At 42.0% G+C, this 14,708-nt stretch overlaps 1 protein-coding gene across 1 annotated transcript in view; it reads left to right on the top strand.

Moving 5' to 3' along the window:
* Nucleotides 1-14,708, top strand: part of LOC126359235 (EF-hand domain-containing family member B) — a 364,905-nt gene that overhangs the window by 327,495 nt on the left and 22,702 nt on the right. Inside the window, exons 6-7 of the mRNA XM_050007612.1 lie at nt 3,948-4,173; nt 4,378-4,573. Coding sequence (XP_049863569.1) covers nt 3,948-4,173; nt 4,378-4,573 — 422 coding nt within the window. The remainder of the gene's footprint in view (nt 1-3,947; nt 4,174-4,377; nt 4,574-14,708) is intronic.

Genomic DNA, 14,708 nt, shown 5'->3' with positions numbered 1-14,708 from the left:
GATCCTTCCATTGTGAAATCTGACCTACCTGAATGAAACATTGAATCCTAATCTAGCCCTATCCTTAAACCAGCTAATTGACATACAACAGTCATGTGTTTCAGAAGATAAATGTTATCCCATGTGCAGCAATATCAGGAAGAAGAGCAGCAGCAGCACACAATCAAGAGCAGAAGCACACAACCACAGGCACCGTGTTAGTCTTGACTCTGTTTGCACAGCATTGATCTACCTTAAGTGGAGGGCCACTCGTCCATGAGATCCTGCAGTACATCAGATACTGATGGTCTTGTTAAACATTCATACATGGGAAGGTATGACAGATGAAAGAACCTGGATACAGTAATGAGAGTGTTGTAGTGTAAAATATAATTAATTGTGATTTGAAAGACAAGGAACCTTGAATGAGCATTGTTGTTTACATTATTGGAGGATATAAGGGTGCAGTGAGGGGATATTAATGTAAACAGTTGTTTAATACTTTTACGGGATATTTGTATAAGAGGTAGCTCAAACGAGAATGGAGATTTTATGTAGTGGTGTAAGGACGGATGGAGAAGTCGAAGGGCTGATAATTGTACAAGAAATGTATCCCACCTTCAGAGCTTTGTTGCTTACTGTAAGAAGTCAACTGTAAATAAACTATGTTGTAATTTTGTATGTAAAGTCTTCTGTTGCAGACTGGCCATGGGTTGACTCTCAGGGTATGGGTGTTACCAGAGAGGGGAGATGTGTAACACAGTCACTATATATTGGGCATTACAGAATTCAAAGTAGCTCCATTGTGCCCACGTGTGAAGCAAGCAGCAGACAGAGAAGTGCTGATTTGTAAGTGAGCCTGATGTACACTGAAAGGCAGCAGCCCCAAGCCATATAACTATAAGCCATCCTGCAGAGTATGCCCTCACCATGGACTCAAAGGGTTGTTGATTTGAACATGTCTGGAAGCAATGTAATGGCACAACAAGGGTTCTATTACTCAAAATGAATACACTCTGACTGTAACACAGTCTGGCAGCACCCTCCTCCACATCAGGTCCACACAAGTATCCATCACACTATGGGCCAGCAAGCAGCAGACGCTGGTTTGGACTGCCAGCTCCGCCAGATCAACTCATGATTCTAAATCCGCACTTAAAGGCTTAAAATGATGCAACAGATCAGCTGTCCCCCAGACTCCATGGCAGCACTGAACTTCTTCCTTAGAGGGCAGTAGTTCACAGTCAGGGGGGCGCTGCACTAATCCTTCCACATCAGGGCGAGCTTCTCACCTAACAGCAGTGGATGCCTATGACAATTCAGCAGGCATACACATTCCTGGCACTCCTCACTTCGGACCACATACTGCTAACTCAGGCACAAAATTGTTGAGTGGAGTAAACATCGTCAACAAAGCAGGATGTGGTCATCATTCTGCTACAACCTCGCAACATCATCAGTACCACCGGCGGACCACATGCCTGCAGAGGTCACATCCAGGGGTGTTGCAGCAGTCTTATGTTGCAACTCAAGATGAAATAAATATGTTGTATCTTGCAGCGGAGTTTTCCTAGCTACCCCTGGTCAGTACCACCACCTCCACATCATAGTGGCACCTCGCAGCTAGGGTCATAATAGCTCTCTCAATACAGTCCCATTTTAAGTTATTTTGTACCTATTTCTCAAGAATTTAAGCTACTATATCTGAAACTTAATGATGTGTTGTCAAGACTGGTACTGCACCACACTTGTGCAAGATGGGGAAGGTTGAATTTCATGTACATTTATGCATTGTTCTGTCATTTTGTTGGAAACAGCTGGTTATCAGAGATTGTTTTCCTTTCCTTAGGAACTATTATTTACATAGTCTATGTAAACTACAGAAGACCTAAGATATAGCTTCATGGCATGCAATAGTTGGTCACCTGCACTGTAGCAGTTAGTAACTCTAGCTGTGTCACAAATGAGGACTGAATTAGGCTATACTTCCCACATACACCATCCTGTACCTGCTGTTTCGGATCTGCAGTAAATTCCTCATCTCTCTCCAAGCAAGGGTCCACCCCTCACAGTTCACTATAAGAGGGTCACTCCAAAAGAAATGGACACTATTTTTTTAAAATCCATCTTTTATTCTACATGTTTGAAAGTTTTACAGTGTGTAGATACATCCTTTAGGAACAATATTTTCATTTCTCCACATAATTTCCATCCCTCTCAACTGCCTTACACCACCTTGGAACCAGTGCCTGTATACCTGCACGGTAAAATTCTGGACCAAACTGTTGGAGCCACTGTTTTGCAGCGTGCACAAGGGAGTCATCATCTTCAAACATTGTTCCACGAAGAGAGTCTCAGTTTCCCAAAGAGATGATAGTCACATGGAACCAGGTCAGGACTGTAAGACAGGTGTTTCAGTGTTGTCCATCCAAATTTTGTGATCGCTTCCATGGTTTTTCGACTGACTTGTGCCAGTGCATTGTTGTGCAACAGCAAAACATCCTGCTTTTGCCGATGTGGTCTAACATGACTCAGTCGAGCTTGAAGTTTCTTCAGTGTCATCACTTATGCATCAGAATTTATGGTGGTTCCACTTGGCACGATGTCTACAAGCAAGAGTCCTTCGGAATTGAAAAACACTGTAGCCATAACTTTTCCAGGAGAAGGTGTGGTTTTGAATTTTTATTTCTTGGGCAAATTTGCATGATGCCACTCCATTGATTGCCTTTTCGTCTCTTGTGAAAAATGATCACCTGTCACAATTCTTCCACGACATTCATCTCCACCATTCTCGTACTGTTCCAAAAGTTTGCTGCATATTGTTTTTCTTGTTTCTTTGTGAGCCACTGTCAACATCCTGGGAACCCACATGGCACAAACCTTTCTTAACGCCAACACTTTCAGTATTCTACAAACACTTCCTTACCCTATCCCAACGTAGCATGACAATTCTTTCACTGTGATGTGTCTATCAGCAGTCACCAATTTGTTAACTCTCTGGACATTGTCTGGAGTGTGTGCAGTACTAGGTCTGCCGCTGCAAGGACAATCCTCAATATTGCCATGCCCACTTTCATCACGTAACCTGCTTGCCTACCGACTAAATGTACTGCGATCTACAGCAGCATCTCCATACACCTTTTTCAACCTCTTGTAGATGTTTCCCACTTTCTCATTTTCACATCACAGGGATTCTATGACAGCACGTTGCTTTTGAGGAATGTCAAGTGTAGCAGCCATCTTGAAGACATGCTGTGATGGCGCCACTCACAGGAACAGGTTGAACTAAGTCTGAAAACAAGAGGGAAGGATGTATCTACACACTGTAAAACTTTCACACATGCAGAATGAAAACTGTATTCTTACAAAAATAGTGTGAATTTCTTTTGGAATGACCCTCGTAGTTTTATGTCCCTCTTTCATTGTTCTATTGCTGATGGAGTTGGCTGTGGCCATCTACTTTCTAATGCTTTGAGGAGATGAAGAAACAAGCACAGCACTACATCTCAGAGCACATTCTTTGTGTTTGAGCATGCTCAATTTGTTATTGCTGAAATGTAACAGTTATGTATGTCATGACTGTGTATTATGTAACAATGTAGTCATTAGCAGCATCAGCTACATACCTTCAAGCTCAAATTTATATCCTGGCCTTTCCATTTTCAGTATGTTTTTGACACAAAAGTCAAGTATTACATTCTTTTGATTATCTTTTGAGAGACACAAAATAATGATTTTTAAGAAAGTAAAAGCGTGTCAGCAGCTATTCTGTTCATGTATTGACTCTTCCAGAACTGCCGACTTTTGGAAAACTCTATGAGTCACTGCTGATTTTTTAATAAGTCAGTTTCGCTAAAAAATGTGTCTATAGTATTAGTGTCATTACAAGCTGTAACTAGAACATGAAATTTAGGAATGATTTAGATAATTCTATAGTAAAAACTTATACTACAGTATTTCTGTTACAGAAATCATGTGCTTGAAACATGTGTGCCACGAGGCCATATATTTGGTAAAACAGAAGACCGCATTCTTACTTTGGGTGATGTAATGCGGCAGACAGAGCCAAGCCTCGAAAAACAGGAACAAATGGATTACTTTGGCTACATCAATAAAATCCGATTTGTATTAAAACACCGAGACCCAGAATTTCCTTTTGAAGATTTTTATGAGAAACTGAAAAATTGTGATACAGTACGTCTGAACATTTTACAAGTATTATATATAATTTTTAGTGGTGTTTTCATTTAATGTTTTTGTTCATTAAAGTATGTCTTCAGACGCTCTCCTTCATAATGGGATCTGTAGAACACAATGATCAGATCCAGATTATTTAGTTAGTTCATTAAAAATTTTCTATTTACTGTTTGGTCATCCATTTTTTTTATTTTTTTGCAGCAATTTAAAAATGTTATTCTATTAGAAGAATTGTATCATGTATGCAATCAGTACAGAGTTCCTGTAAATCAACGTTTACTTGAAGGTCTTCTGGCACTGACTAGCATTTTAAGTGAAAAGAAGCATGTCTATTACAGAAAATTTTTTGAGCTCATTAATACAAATTTTGCCCTTCCAGAAGTGCCCAAGATATGTGGTATGTAGTAATACTTTTATATTTAGACTTCGAAAGCGCCTTAAAAATTTCCATGTGTGCATAATTATTTAAAATAAAGTCAGCTACATAAATAGTAAAGGAAGTAATAAGATAGTCATCAATTATTTCTTTTTTTGTGTGAATTTCATAAATGTATATTAAAATGTTCAATAAAAATAAACTTCTCTCAAAGAAATTTTGTAAGACCCTCATGACTTACATAGTTTTGTGATGCAATACTTCCTTTCTCTGAACACAGAAAATCACTGAATACAATCGTCTGTGTACTGAAGGTAAAAGTAAACCTGCATTCTCAGCGCAGTTCAGTAGTGAGCTATGCCTCCATCCCAACAGGAAAATATGGACCATGAACATTGACCTATCCATTAAAATGCACAGATGGATCATTTCAAGCTTAAATCATGAACGTGTTGTTCACTTTATGGTAAGAGTGTTTGCTGTCAGGGAATGTCGCCCATTGAACTGATGTACCCCACCAGTCATGTTATTTGAACATTCATCTGCTGTCAAAAGACACAAAACATTAATAATTTGCCTTACAGTGTTTGCCTGTAGTCAACAATACCTGCCGATAACCACTGCCTACAAGATATGGCTTGTAGGTATCCGCTGGTAACGTTATTAATGTGAAAAATGCCAAGTTGTTCTATGGATGCAACCCAGCTTAAACTCTTGGGTGCAACCCAGCTTAAACTCTAGGCTCCACTATACCCACTATAATGGGCTTTGTAAGTCAATTCCAAGTTCAGTGGAAGGAAATGGTATACAGCCTCGAATAGGGCTGTGCTCAGTAAAGCACTGTGGTGTTCAAACCAACCTTCAGGTTGATGATTACATCTCCCCTTTTTAGGCATCTTGAGGAGAATTCAACAGAACTGCATGCTGCCTTTTTGGAGCAAGTAACAACTATTTTAACATGATCAGTTTGGCCTCTGTGCATCCATTATAAGCAACAATACAAACCTGCCTCTAAAAATATCACCTATAATTCCTTTACCTAATCAAATTGTAATAAGAAGTTCTAATTAATTATCTCTTGGACACTTGTGCAGCAAACACAATTTCTAATAACTTCAATCACACCATGAGGTACATTAAAACTAGCTATATGTGGAGGGTAAAAAATAGAACTTTATATGGTTGTGTGGCTGAGAGCTATTGTTGTCATTCCAATCACAATTGACACCACACTGAAGTTTGTTCTTTTACTGTCTGGTTGATTAGGCAATAATTCACGCCAATTTCAGATTCAATTGATTCCCAAATATTACAGTTTTGGCTGTGATCAATAATTGCTTTTCTTTTTTTCGAAGAAACATAACACATCTCTGTTGGATTTATGGCCAAAGACTGAAAATCTCATTTTGACCTTAATCACAACATTCCACAGCCCTAAAAATTGGTTTTCTTATAGCCTGCATACTACATGACACATGGGAATACATCAACATGCAAGTCCCTGAAATGGCGTCAAATCGAAAGACTTGCACCCAGCGAACAGTCTACCCAGCGGGAGGCCCTAGTCACATGACATTTACATTTATTTATGGGAATGAATACATAGTATAACTGGTCACCAGATCATAAAATTTGTAATTATTTATGCATATTTCACAAAACATAATTCTATGTAGTATAATGGGATAATTTTCTTGGTTTGTGAAAGTAGTAAATGTGTTGTGTAAAGCTGATAGTTGAACTCCTTGCATTATCTTCAAGTACTGTAGCATCAATCAGTATATCTACTTAGGAGTTGAAAATTCTCATTACTGCAGGCTAGATCAAATGAAAAACTTGCAGAGGATTGATTATTGGTGCAAGGATTCTTAATCCTGAATGTAAATAAAATAAAGTTAATGTATTACACATAAACAGTCACGAAGCTACCTTACAGTTTAAGATCACTATTGACAGTAAATCATCAGGACTGGAATGACCACATACGGTTAGTTGTAGGAAAACCAGATGCCAAGCTGAGATTTACTGGAAGAGGAAATTTAATTCATCCACAAAAACAGTGGCTTACAAGACACTTAACTTGTTCGACCAATTCTTGAGTACTGTTCATCAGTCTGGGATCACTTATCATGATGGATTAATATAAGAGGGGAAATACAATAAAGTACGATGTGTTTCACCATGGGTCCATTTAGTAGGCATCACAACACTATGGAGATGCTCGACAAACTCCAGTGGCACACAATATAAGAGGGGTAACATGCATCACGGAAAGATATAGTATTGAAATTCTGAGAATTTACGTTTCAGAAAGAGTCAAGCAACATTACTTCTCCCTATTTATGTCTCTAGAAATGGTCATGATGCGAAAACCACAGGAAGAGGGGAAATTATGGTGAGAGCAGAAGTAATATCACACTTGTGGAGTGTAGATTTAGATGTAATGGTATATATTTTTTTCATTAGCAAACTGGAGATATGGCTTGGTAGCAACTTCTTTCATAAATTACATAGTATTATAGGGCAGTCTCTCTCTCCAAATATGACAAGAGTCTCAACGAGGCCTCTACAGACCAAGATTATCGTCCCTACCTAACCTAGAAACAGATCTACCTCACCTCATCACCCCAGTCACCTACCACACCTACCATCACCCATATACCCACTGACTGGCTACAATGGAGATGCCCCCCCCCCCCCCCCCCCACCCTCACATGATTCATTACTGCCCACAGAAGGATACACAAAATACATTCTCTTTTTTGTGCCATGAAATGAGAAATAGCCTTGCCATTTCTCATGCAGTGGTATTCCACCATCCACCCAACCTTTCTGGCTGCATGAACAGTCACTGCCAAACTGCGGCCTAGAGGTAGCTGGACCACACAGCATGTCGCCCAACATGATGTGCTTGACTTCAACAATTGCTTCATGGCCTATATACTGTGGATTCTTCCCACCAGCACCAGCTTTTCTGAAATGCATAGGTGGGAAATCTCCCTGCAACTTATCCTTCTACATCTACATCTATACTCCTTAAGTCACCTTATATAGAGTGGTGGGGGCTATTTTGAGTACCACTGTCATTCCTCCCCTTTCCTGTTCCAGTCACTAATGGTGTGGGGGGGAAAATGATTGTTCATAAGACTCTACGCCAGCTGGAATCTCTGTTATTTACCTTCATGGTGTTTTTGTAGGAGGGAGCAAAATACTGATTGATTCTTCTAGGAATATTTATTCTCAGGAACTTTAACAATAAACTCACTGTAATGTAGAACACCCCTGTTACCAGCAGTTAGTTTTATGTGCTCATTCCAATTTAAATCATTATTTATGCATACTCCTAGATATTTTTTGGATATCACTGCATCCAGTGATTGCTCTGCAATCATGTAATCATACAATAATGGGTCTTTCTGCTTAATTATGTGCAATACATTACATTTGTTTATGTTGGGGCTGACTGCCAGCCCCTGCACCAAGTGTTGATCCTTGTGGTGTTGATCCTCTGCAGGTCTTCCTGCATTTCACTACAATTTTCTAGCATTGCAACCCCTCTGCATACAAGAACATGATCTGTGAAAAGCCTCACAGAACTTATGAAGTTACCCACTAAGGCATTTACGTATGCTGTGAAAAGTAATTGATCAGCAGGAAAGAACTAATGATCAAGTCTGAACACACTTTATTCAACTAAAACACCTTCTTGGCGTGCACTAATTTCCAAATGCAAGAACAACAAGAAACCCAACAATTTCTGTGGTGGCAAAAGCCAGGTAAGAGTACCAGACAATGAAAAGAAATAATAACTAATAATAATACACAATTACAAAGCTGTGATGCACCCAACAAGATACAACTCTCTACTGAAGGCTATGCCAAGAGTCTACTAGGCTAGAGCTGGCATAGGTATTGACTGGAGCTGTCCTAGCTATAGGTACACACTGCTGGTCTGACTCTGCTGGCATGTTTCTAACACTGATTCAGCAGAGGGCTACATGAAGTCACATTAGTGTCTGTCGCATGGATTTTCACGAAGTAGTGCTGTATTTTTATGCAGAAAATCTGTTGATGTTTACATCCACTGGTGAGCTCTTGAAGGAGGGTTGCCAGCCCACTTTTCTTGTCTGTTATGCAGGCCCTCTAACTGATAAGGGACTGCTACAACGTTTCTCCCCCTGGGAAAAAGAATGCCCAGCACCACAAGTGTCCATAGGAGTAGGGGTGTCCCAGTCAACGTCCATAGGTTCATGGTTGTCAGGGGCTGGAGGCAGTGACACAGCAGAGGCCGCTGGCAACAGAGGCAGGCTGAGACAGAGGCAGAAGTGGAGGTTCCGTCACAGGGTGGCCAGCGACAGGCTCTGGCAGCTCCCATGGGGTGTCGTGGTCCAGCAGATGAGGGCAGAGCTGGTTGAGGTGTCAGCAGCCAGTGAAACCATTGGCCCACCAGAGCGACGCCATCGCCCAGCCGCAGAGCTTGGTGATGACAGCAGGCGCCCAGTGTATCTGTGGATAAGAGAAGATCTGTGCCCAGACCTCCCACCCGACGTGGAAGGAGTGTGCCAGAGTGTGGGCAGGAGGGTGAGAAGTCTCAGAAACAAGGACAGATAAGGGAGAGTGGAATGGTCATCCATGATGTATCTTGGCTGGACTTTTACTGGCATGGTGGTACGGTTTGTAGCCAAATAAAGAAGCACGGCCTCCACCAGTGGATGCTCTCTCAGCAGCTTATCGAGCTGCATCTTGAACATCTGCACAAAATGTTCTGCCTGGCCGTTTGATGCAGGGTGGAATGGGGTGATATTGACAAGGGAAATCCCATTGGCAGCACAGAATTACTTAAACTCAAACATAGTAAAATGTGGACAGTTATCCATAACAATCGTTTTGGGGAGTCCCTCGACAGCAAAGAGGCGCTGGAGAATTTTGATAGTCTCAGCAGAAGTGTTGTTCATGATGTGGGATACATAAGGGTATACTGACCCAGAGTTGATCAGGATGGGCCACTGGGAACCATGAAACAGCACTGCAAAATCCAAGTCGAGACTTTCCCCTGGAGCAGCTGCAGCTGGCCATGAAAAACACAGGCGCAGGGGTGCTACCTGATGCATTTGGCATGTGGTGTAGACCAGCATGAGGGAGGCAATGTCTTTATCCAATCTGCATCAATAAAGGTGTCAGTGGGCCAGCTGTTTAGTGAGGATGACTCCCCAATGACCAGCATGGAGGAGGTTGAGGACACGGTGGCACCATGAATGTGATATGAATACCCGGGGAATGTCCGAACCACTGTGCAAAAGCATGACGCCACTGTGGAAAAAGAGACTGTACTGATGATCCCAAAAATGTTTGACTTCCACATCGCAGACGCTGCAACAGCTGGTCAGCGAACCCGCAGCAATTTGGCGGAAGAGAGCTTACAGTGTCTGATCCTAAGAGATGGCCTGGCAGACTGCATCGGCATCCAATGGAAGCATGTCTACAGCTGAGTCCACATTTGGTTTCACATGGAAACAAAGCAAGGGGGAGGAATCAAACTGACGGTCCACTCTGGAAGGCAGCCTGAAAGGGAAATCAGCATGCAAATCAAAGGTGCAATAGACAATATCAAAGTCTAATGTCACCGGGAAGAGCACCCAATGCTGGAGATGGCATGCTTTCAGGGTTGGCACTGCGGTATCCAGGTGAAACAAAGAAATCAAAGGTTTGCGGTTGGTTTGCAGAGTGAAATGACGACATACATGAAATCATAGAATTTTGTCAGGGTGAAAACCAGCATCAAAGCTTCCTTTTCAATTTGACTATATTTGGTTTGAGTGTTGATCAACTTTTTGGATGTGAATGCCACTGGCCTCTGAATGACGTTGACCACTTGCAAGAGGATCACAACCAGGCCATAGTCTAATGCACTGGCGGTGACGATGAGGGGCAGTGAAGGGTTGTAAGTGGCCAGATAAGGTGGGCGGGAGAGAGCCGACTTGAGACTTAAGAAAGCCTGCTCACATGCCGCATCCCAAACACAACGCACACCCTTGCATGATAACCTGGTCAGGGGCATCAAAATCTCTGTGAAATAGGGTATAAAATGCTGATACTAGTTATTTGACTGAGGATGGATTGCACTTGCTTCACATTAGTGGGAGGAGGCAGGTTTTGAATCACCTCGACACACTCCTTGGAAGCATGTAGGCCGTGGGTATAAATCGTGAACCCAAGATAACTGACCTCACATGCAAAAAAGTCACACGTTCCTTTCCGGCAATACAGATTTGTCTTGGAGAAAACCTGAAACAGCCTATCCAGCTTGTCTGCGAGGTCCACCATGAACGAGCCACCGACAAAGACATTGTCCAGATAATTTGCTGCACCAGACGATGGACTTGTGAGGTGTTCCAAACCATGTTGGAGAATGGTGGGGGCAAGGGCAATGCCAAACAGAAGGTGTTGTACTGGAAATGGCCACATGGGGTATTGATGACTAGCATCTGCTGCAATTCATCATCCAACGGCAGCTGCGGTGATGATTTGTGACAAGCCTGTGCATCCACAGGAAGCGTAGCATGTACGTGACGTTTCTGCAAAGCCTGACACAAAATGACAATATGGCCCATCCAGCTGCAAGCCATGCACCTTGCTCGCCAGTGGGGGCACTCTGACCATTGGGAGTCCAGAAACAGTCCAGATATGTTGGAAAATGGACGTACCAACGGACTGACGAGTCTCCCGCTCAGTGCTAGCAACTGGTGAGGCACGAAAACAGCTGGGTCAAGACGCGGCAGCTGTGGCCAGTGAGACCATTCAAATGCACGGGTGATCGACAGACAGATGTTGAGGGACGGGTCCTGTTAACTTCAAAATATCAGCCCAAAGACCCTCGTCTGGTGTGTGAAACACCACCATATTGCGAATCAATGAAGAGGCATAAGACTGCTTGCAGGCAACATTAGCACACCGGAATTTGCAATCATACAAGAGAGCCTGGAGCATCATAATCCATCCCCAATATGACTGACCTGGAGACTTTCGACAAGAAAGAAAGTCTGACGGGTGGAGGTGACGTGTATTTGTGCGTCAAAGTACTCAAAAAGGCAGCCCTTAACATAGGTAAATAGGAGACTGTGAGGGGGCTGCTCAGGGTACAATTCTTGAATTAAATGATAAACATATGGGCTGACTGACTGGCATAAATTGACCACGGTTCAACAGACCTATCGAAAGCCAGAAGTATTGGTGGAGCCATGGGCAAAGTTTTCAATTTACTCGCAATGGAATCAACTCTGTGCGCTACCTCTTGCAACACTGGGAGTGAGAAAGATGCTCTGACCTTGTGAGTGCTCCCTGAATCTGCTGTATAGTTTCCATCAAGGACTGAAGAAATTCCTTTGAGGAGGACATTTTGACCAAAAATTAAAGTTTTATCCTTGTTGCCAATTATCATACTGTTCTGTGGTCAGCAGCAAAGAACTAACGATCTAGTCTGCACACATTTTATTTAACCTTCGTGGCGTGCACTAATTTATAATTGCAAGAACAATAAGAAACCCAACAATTTCTGTGGTGGTCAAAGCATAAAAGTGTACAAGACAATGAAAAAAAATAATAACCAAAATACTACGCTACACAATTACAAAGTGGCGTTACGCCCAACAAGATACAACTTTATACTGAAGTGAGTGTCTGCTAGGCTAGAGCCAGCGTAGATATTGACGAGAGCTGTCCTAGCTGTAGGTACACACTGCCAGTCTGACTCTGCTAGTGTGCTTATAGCTGATTCGGCAGAGTGCTACATGTAGTCACATTAGTTCCAATTGGTGGATCTCTGTCACCTGGCTTTTCACAAAGTATTGCCATGTTTGTGCAGTGTGTCTGTTGATGTTTACATCCAATGGCGAACTCTTGAAGGGGGGTTGGCAACCCACCTTGCTTAAGTGTGTGCCATCTAATTGATAAGGAGCCGCTACGACAGTAATGGTAGCGTAACACTCTCATAAGGTATGCTCAAAGGTACTTTTGTGTCAGAAAGTTTTCCACTGAGAATGACGTGCTGTGTTCAGTTTGCTAGAAATTCTTCTGTGCAATTACATAGCTGTCCTGATATTTGGTACACTCATACATTGCCCATTAGGTGCACTGCGGAGCTGCATCAAATGGCCTCTAGAAACCAAGGAACACAGTATCGACGTGGGCACCACTACCTATTGCTTTTTGGGTTTCATGAACAAACAAAGCAAGCTATGTTTCACACGACTGTTGTTTTTGAAACCCATGTTGATTGCTGCAGTCTCCAGGAATGTCATAATGTTGTTGTTGTGGTCTTCAGTCCAGAGACTGGTATGATGCAGCTCTCCATGCTATTCTATCCTGTGGAAGCTTCTTCAGCTCTGGGTAACTACTGCAACCTACATCTTCTGAATCTGCTAAGTGTATTCATCTCTTGGTCTCTCTCTATGATTTTTACCCTCCATGGTGCCCTGTAATATTAAATTCCCTTGACGCCTCAGAACATATCCTACCAACCAATCCCTTCTTGTGCCACAAATTCCTCTTCCCCCCAATTCTGTTCAGTACCTCCTCATTAGTTACATGATCTACCTATCTGATCTTCAGTATTCTTCTATAGCACCACATTTTGAAAGCTTCCATTCTCTTCGTGTCTAAATTATTTATTGTCCATTAGTCCATGTTTCACTTGCATACATGGCTACACTTCATACAAATACCTTCAGGAAAGACTTCCTGACACTTAATTCTATGCTCGATTTTAACAAATTTCTCTTCTTCAAAAACACTTTCCATTGCCAGTCTACATTTTATATCCTCTCTACTTCGACTATCATCCGTTATTTAGCTTCCCAAATAGCAAAACTCATTTACCACCTTAAGTATCTCATTTTGTAATCTAATTCCCTGATTTAATAAGACAACATTCCATTATGCTCATTTTGCTTTTGCTGATATTCATCATATATCCTCCTTTCAAAACACTGTCCACTCCGTTCAACTGCTCTCCCAGGTCCTTTGATGTCTCTGACAGAATTACAATGTCATCAGCAAACCTCAAAGATTTTATTTCTTCTCCATGAATTTTAATTGCTACTCCAAATTTTTCTTTTGTTTCATTTATTACTTGCTCAATACACAGATTTAATAACACCGGGAATAGGCTATGACACTGTCTCACTCCCTTCCCAACCACTTCTTCCTTTTCATGCCCTCCACTCTTATAATTGCCATCTGGTTTCTGTACTAACTGTAAATAGCCTTTCACTCCCCGCATTTTACCATTGCCGCCTTCAGAATTTGAAAGAGAATATTCCAGTCAACATCGTCAAAAGCTTTCTCTAAGTCTACAAATGCTAGAAACGCAGGCATGCCTTTCCTTAATCCATCTTCTACGATAATTTGTAGGGTCAGAATTGCCTCACATGTTCCAACATTTCTACGGAATCCAAACTGATCTTCTCTGAGGTCAGCTTCTACTGGTTTTTCCATTCATCTGTAAAGAATTCATGTTAGTATGTTGCAGCTGTGATTTATTAAACTGATAGTTCAGTAATTTTCACACCTGGCAGCGCCTGCTTTCTTTGGGATTGCAATTATTAAACTCTTCTTGGTTGGTTTGGGGAAGGAGACCAGACAGCGACGTCATTGGTCTTATCGAATTAGGGAAGGATTGGGAAGGAAGTCGGCCGTGCCCTTTGAAAGGAATCATCCCGGCATTTGCCTGGAGCGATTTAGGGAAATCACGGAAAACCTAAATCAGGATGGCCGGACGTGGGATTGAACCATCGTCCTCCCGAATGCGAGTCCAGTGTCTAACCACTGCGCCACCTCGCTCAGTTAAAAACTCTTCTCGATGTCTGATGGTATTTCACCTGTCTCATACATCTCGTTCAACAAATGGTACACTTTTGTCAGGGCTGGCTATCAGTAGTTCTAATGGAATGTTGCCTACTCCTAAGGCCTTGTTTCGACTTAGGTGTTTCAGTGCTTTGCAAATTCTTCACACAGTATCATATCTCCCATTTTATCTTCATCTACGTCCTCTTCCATTTCCATAATGCTGCCCTCAAGTATATCACCCTTGTATAGGCCCTCGATATATACTCGTTCCACCTTTCTGCATTTCCTTCTTTGCTTAGAACTAGTTTTCCGT

Source organism: Schistocerca gregaria, chromosome 1 (assembly GCF_023897955.1).
Source record: "Schistocerca gregaria isolate iqSchGreg1 chromosome 1, iqSchGreg1.2, whole genome shotgun sequence".
Taxonomy (NCBI): Eukaryota; Metazoa; Arthropoda; class Insecta; order Orthoptera; family Acrididae; genus Schistocerca; species Schistocerca gregaria.
This window is presented reverse-complemented; position numbering and strand designations above follow the sequence as displayed.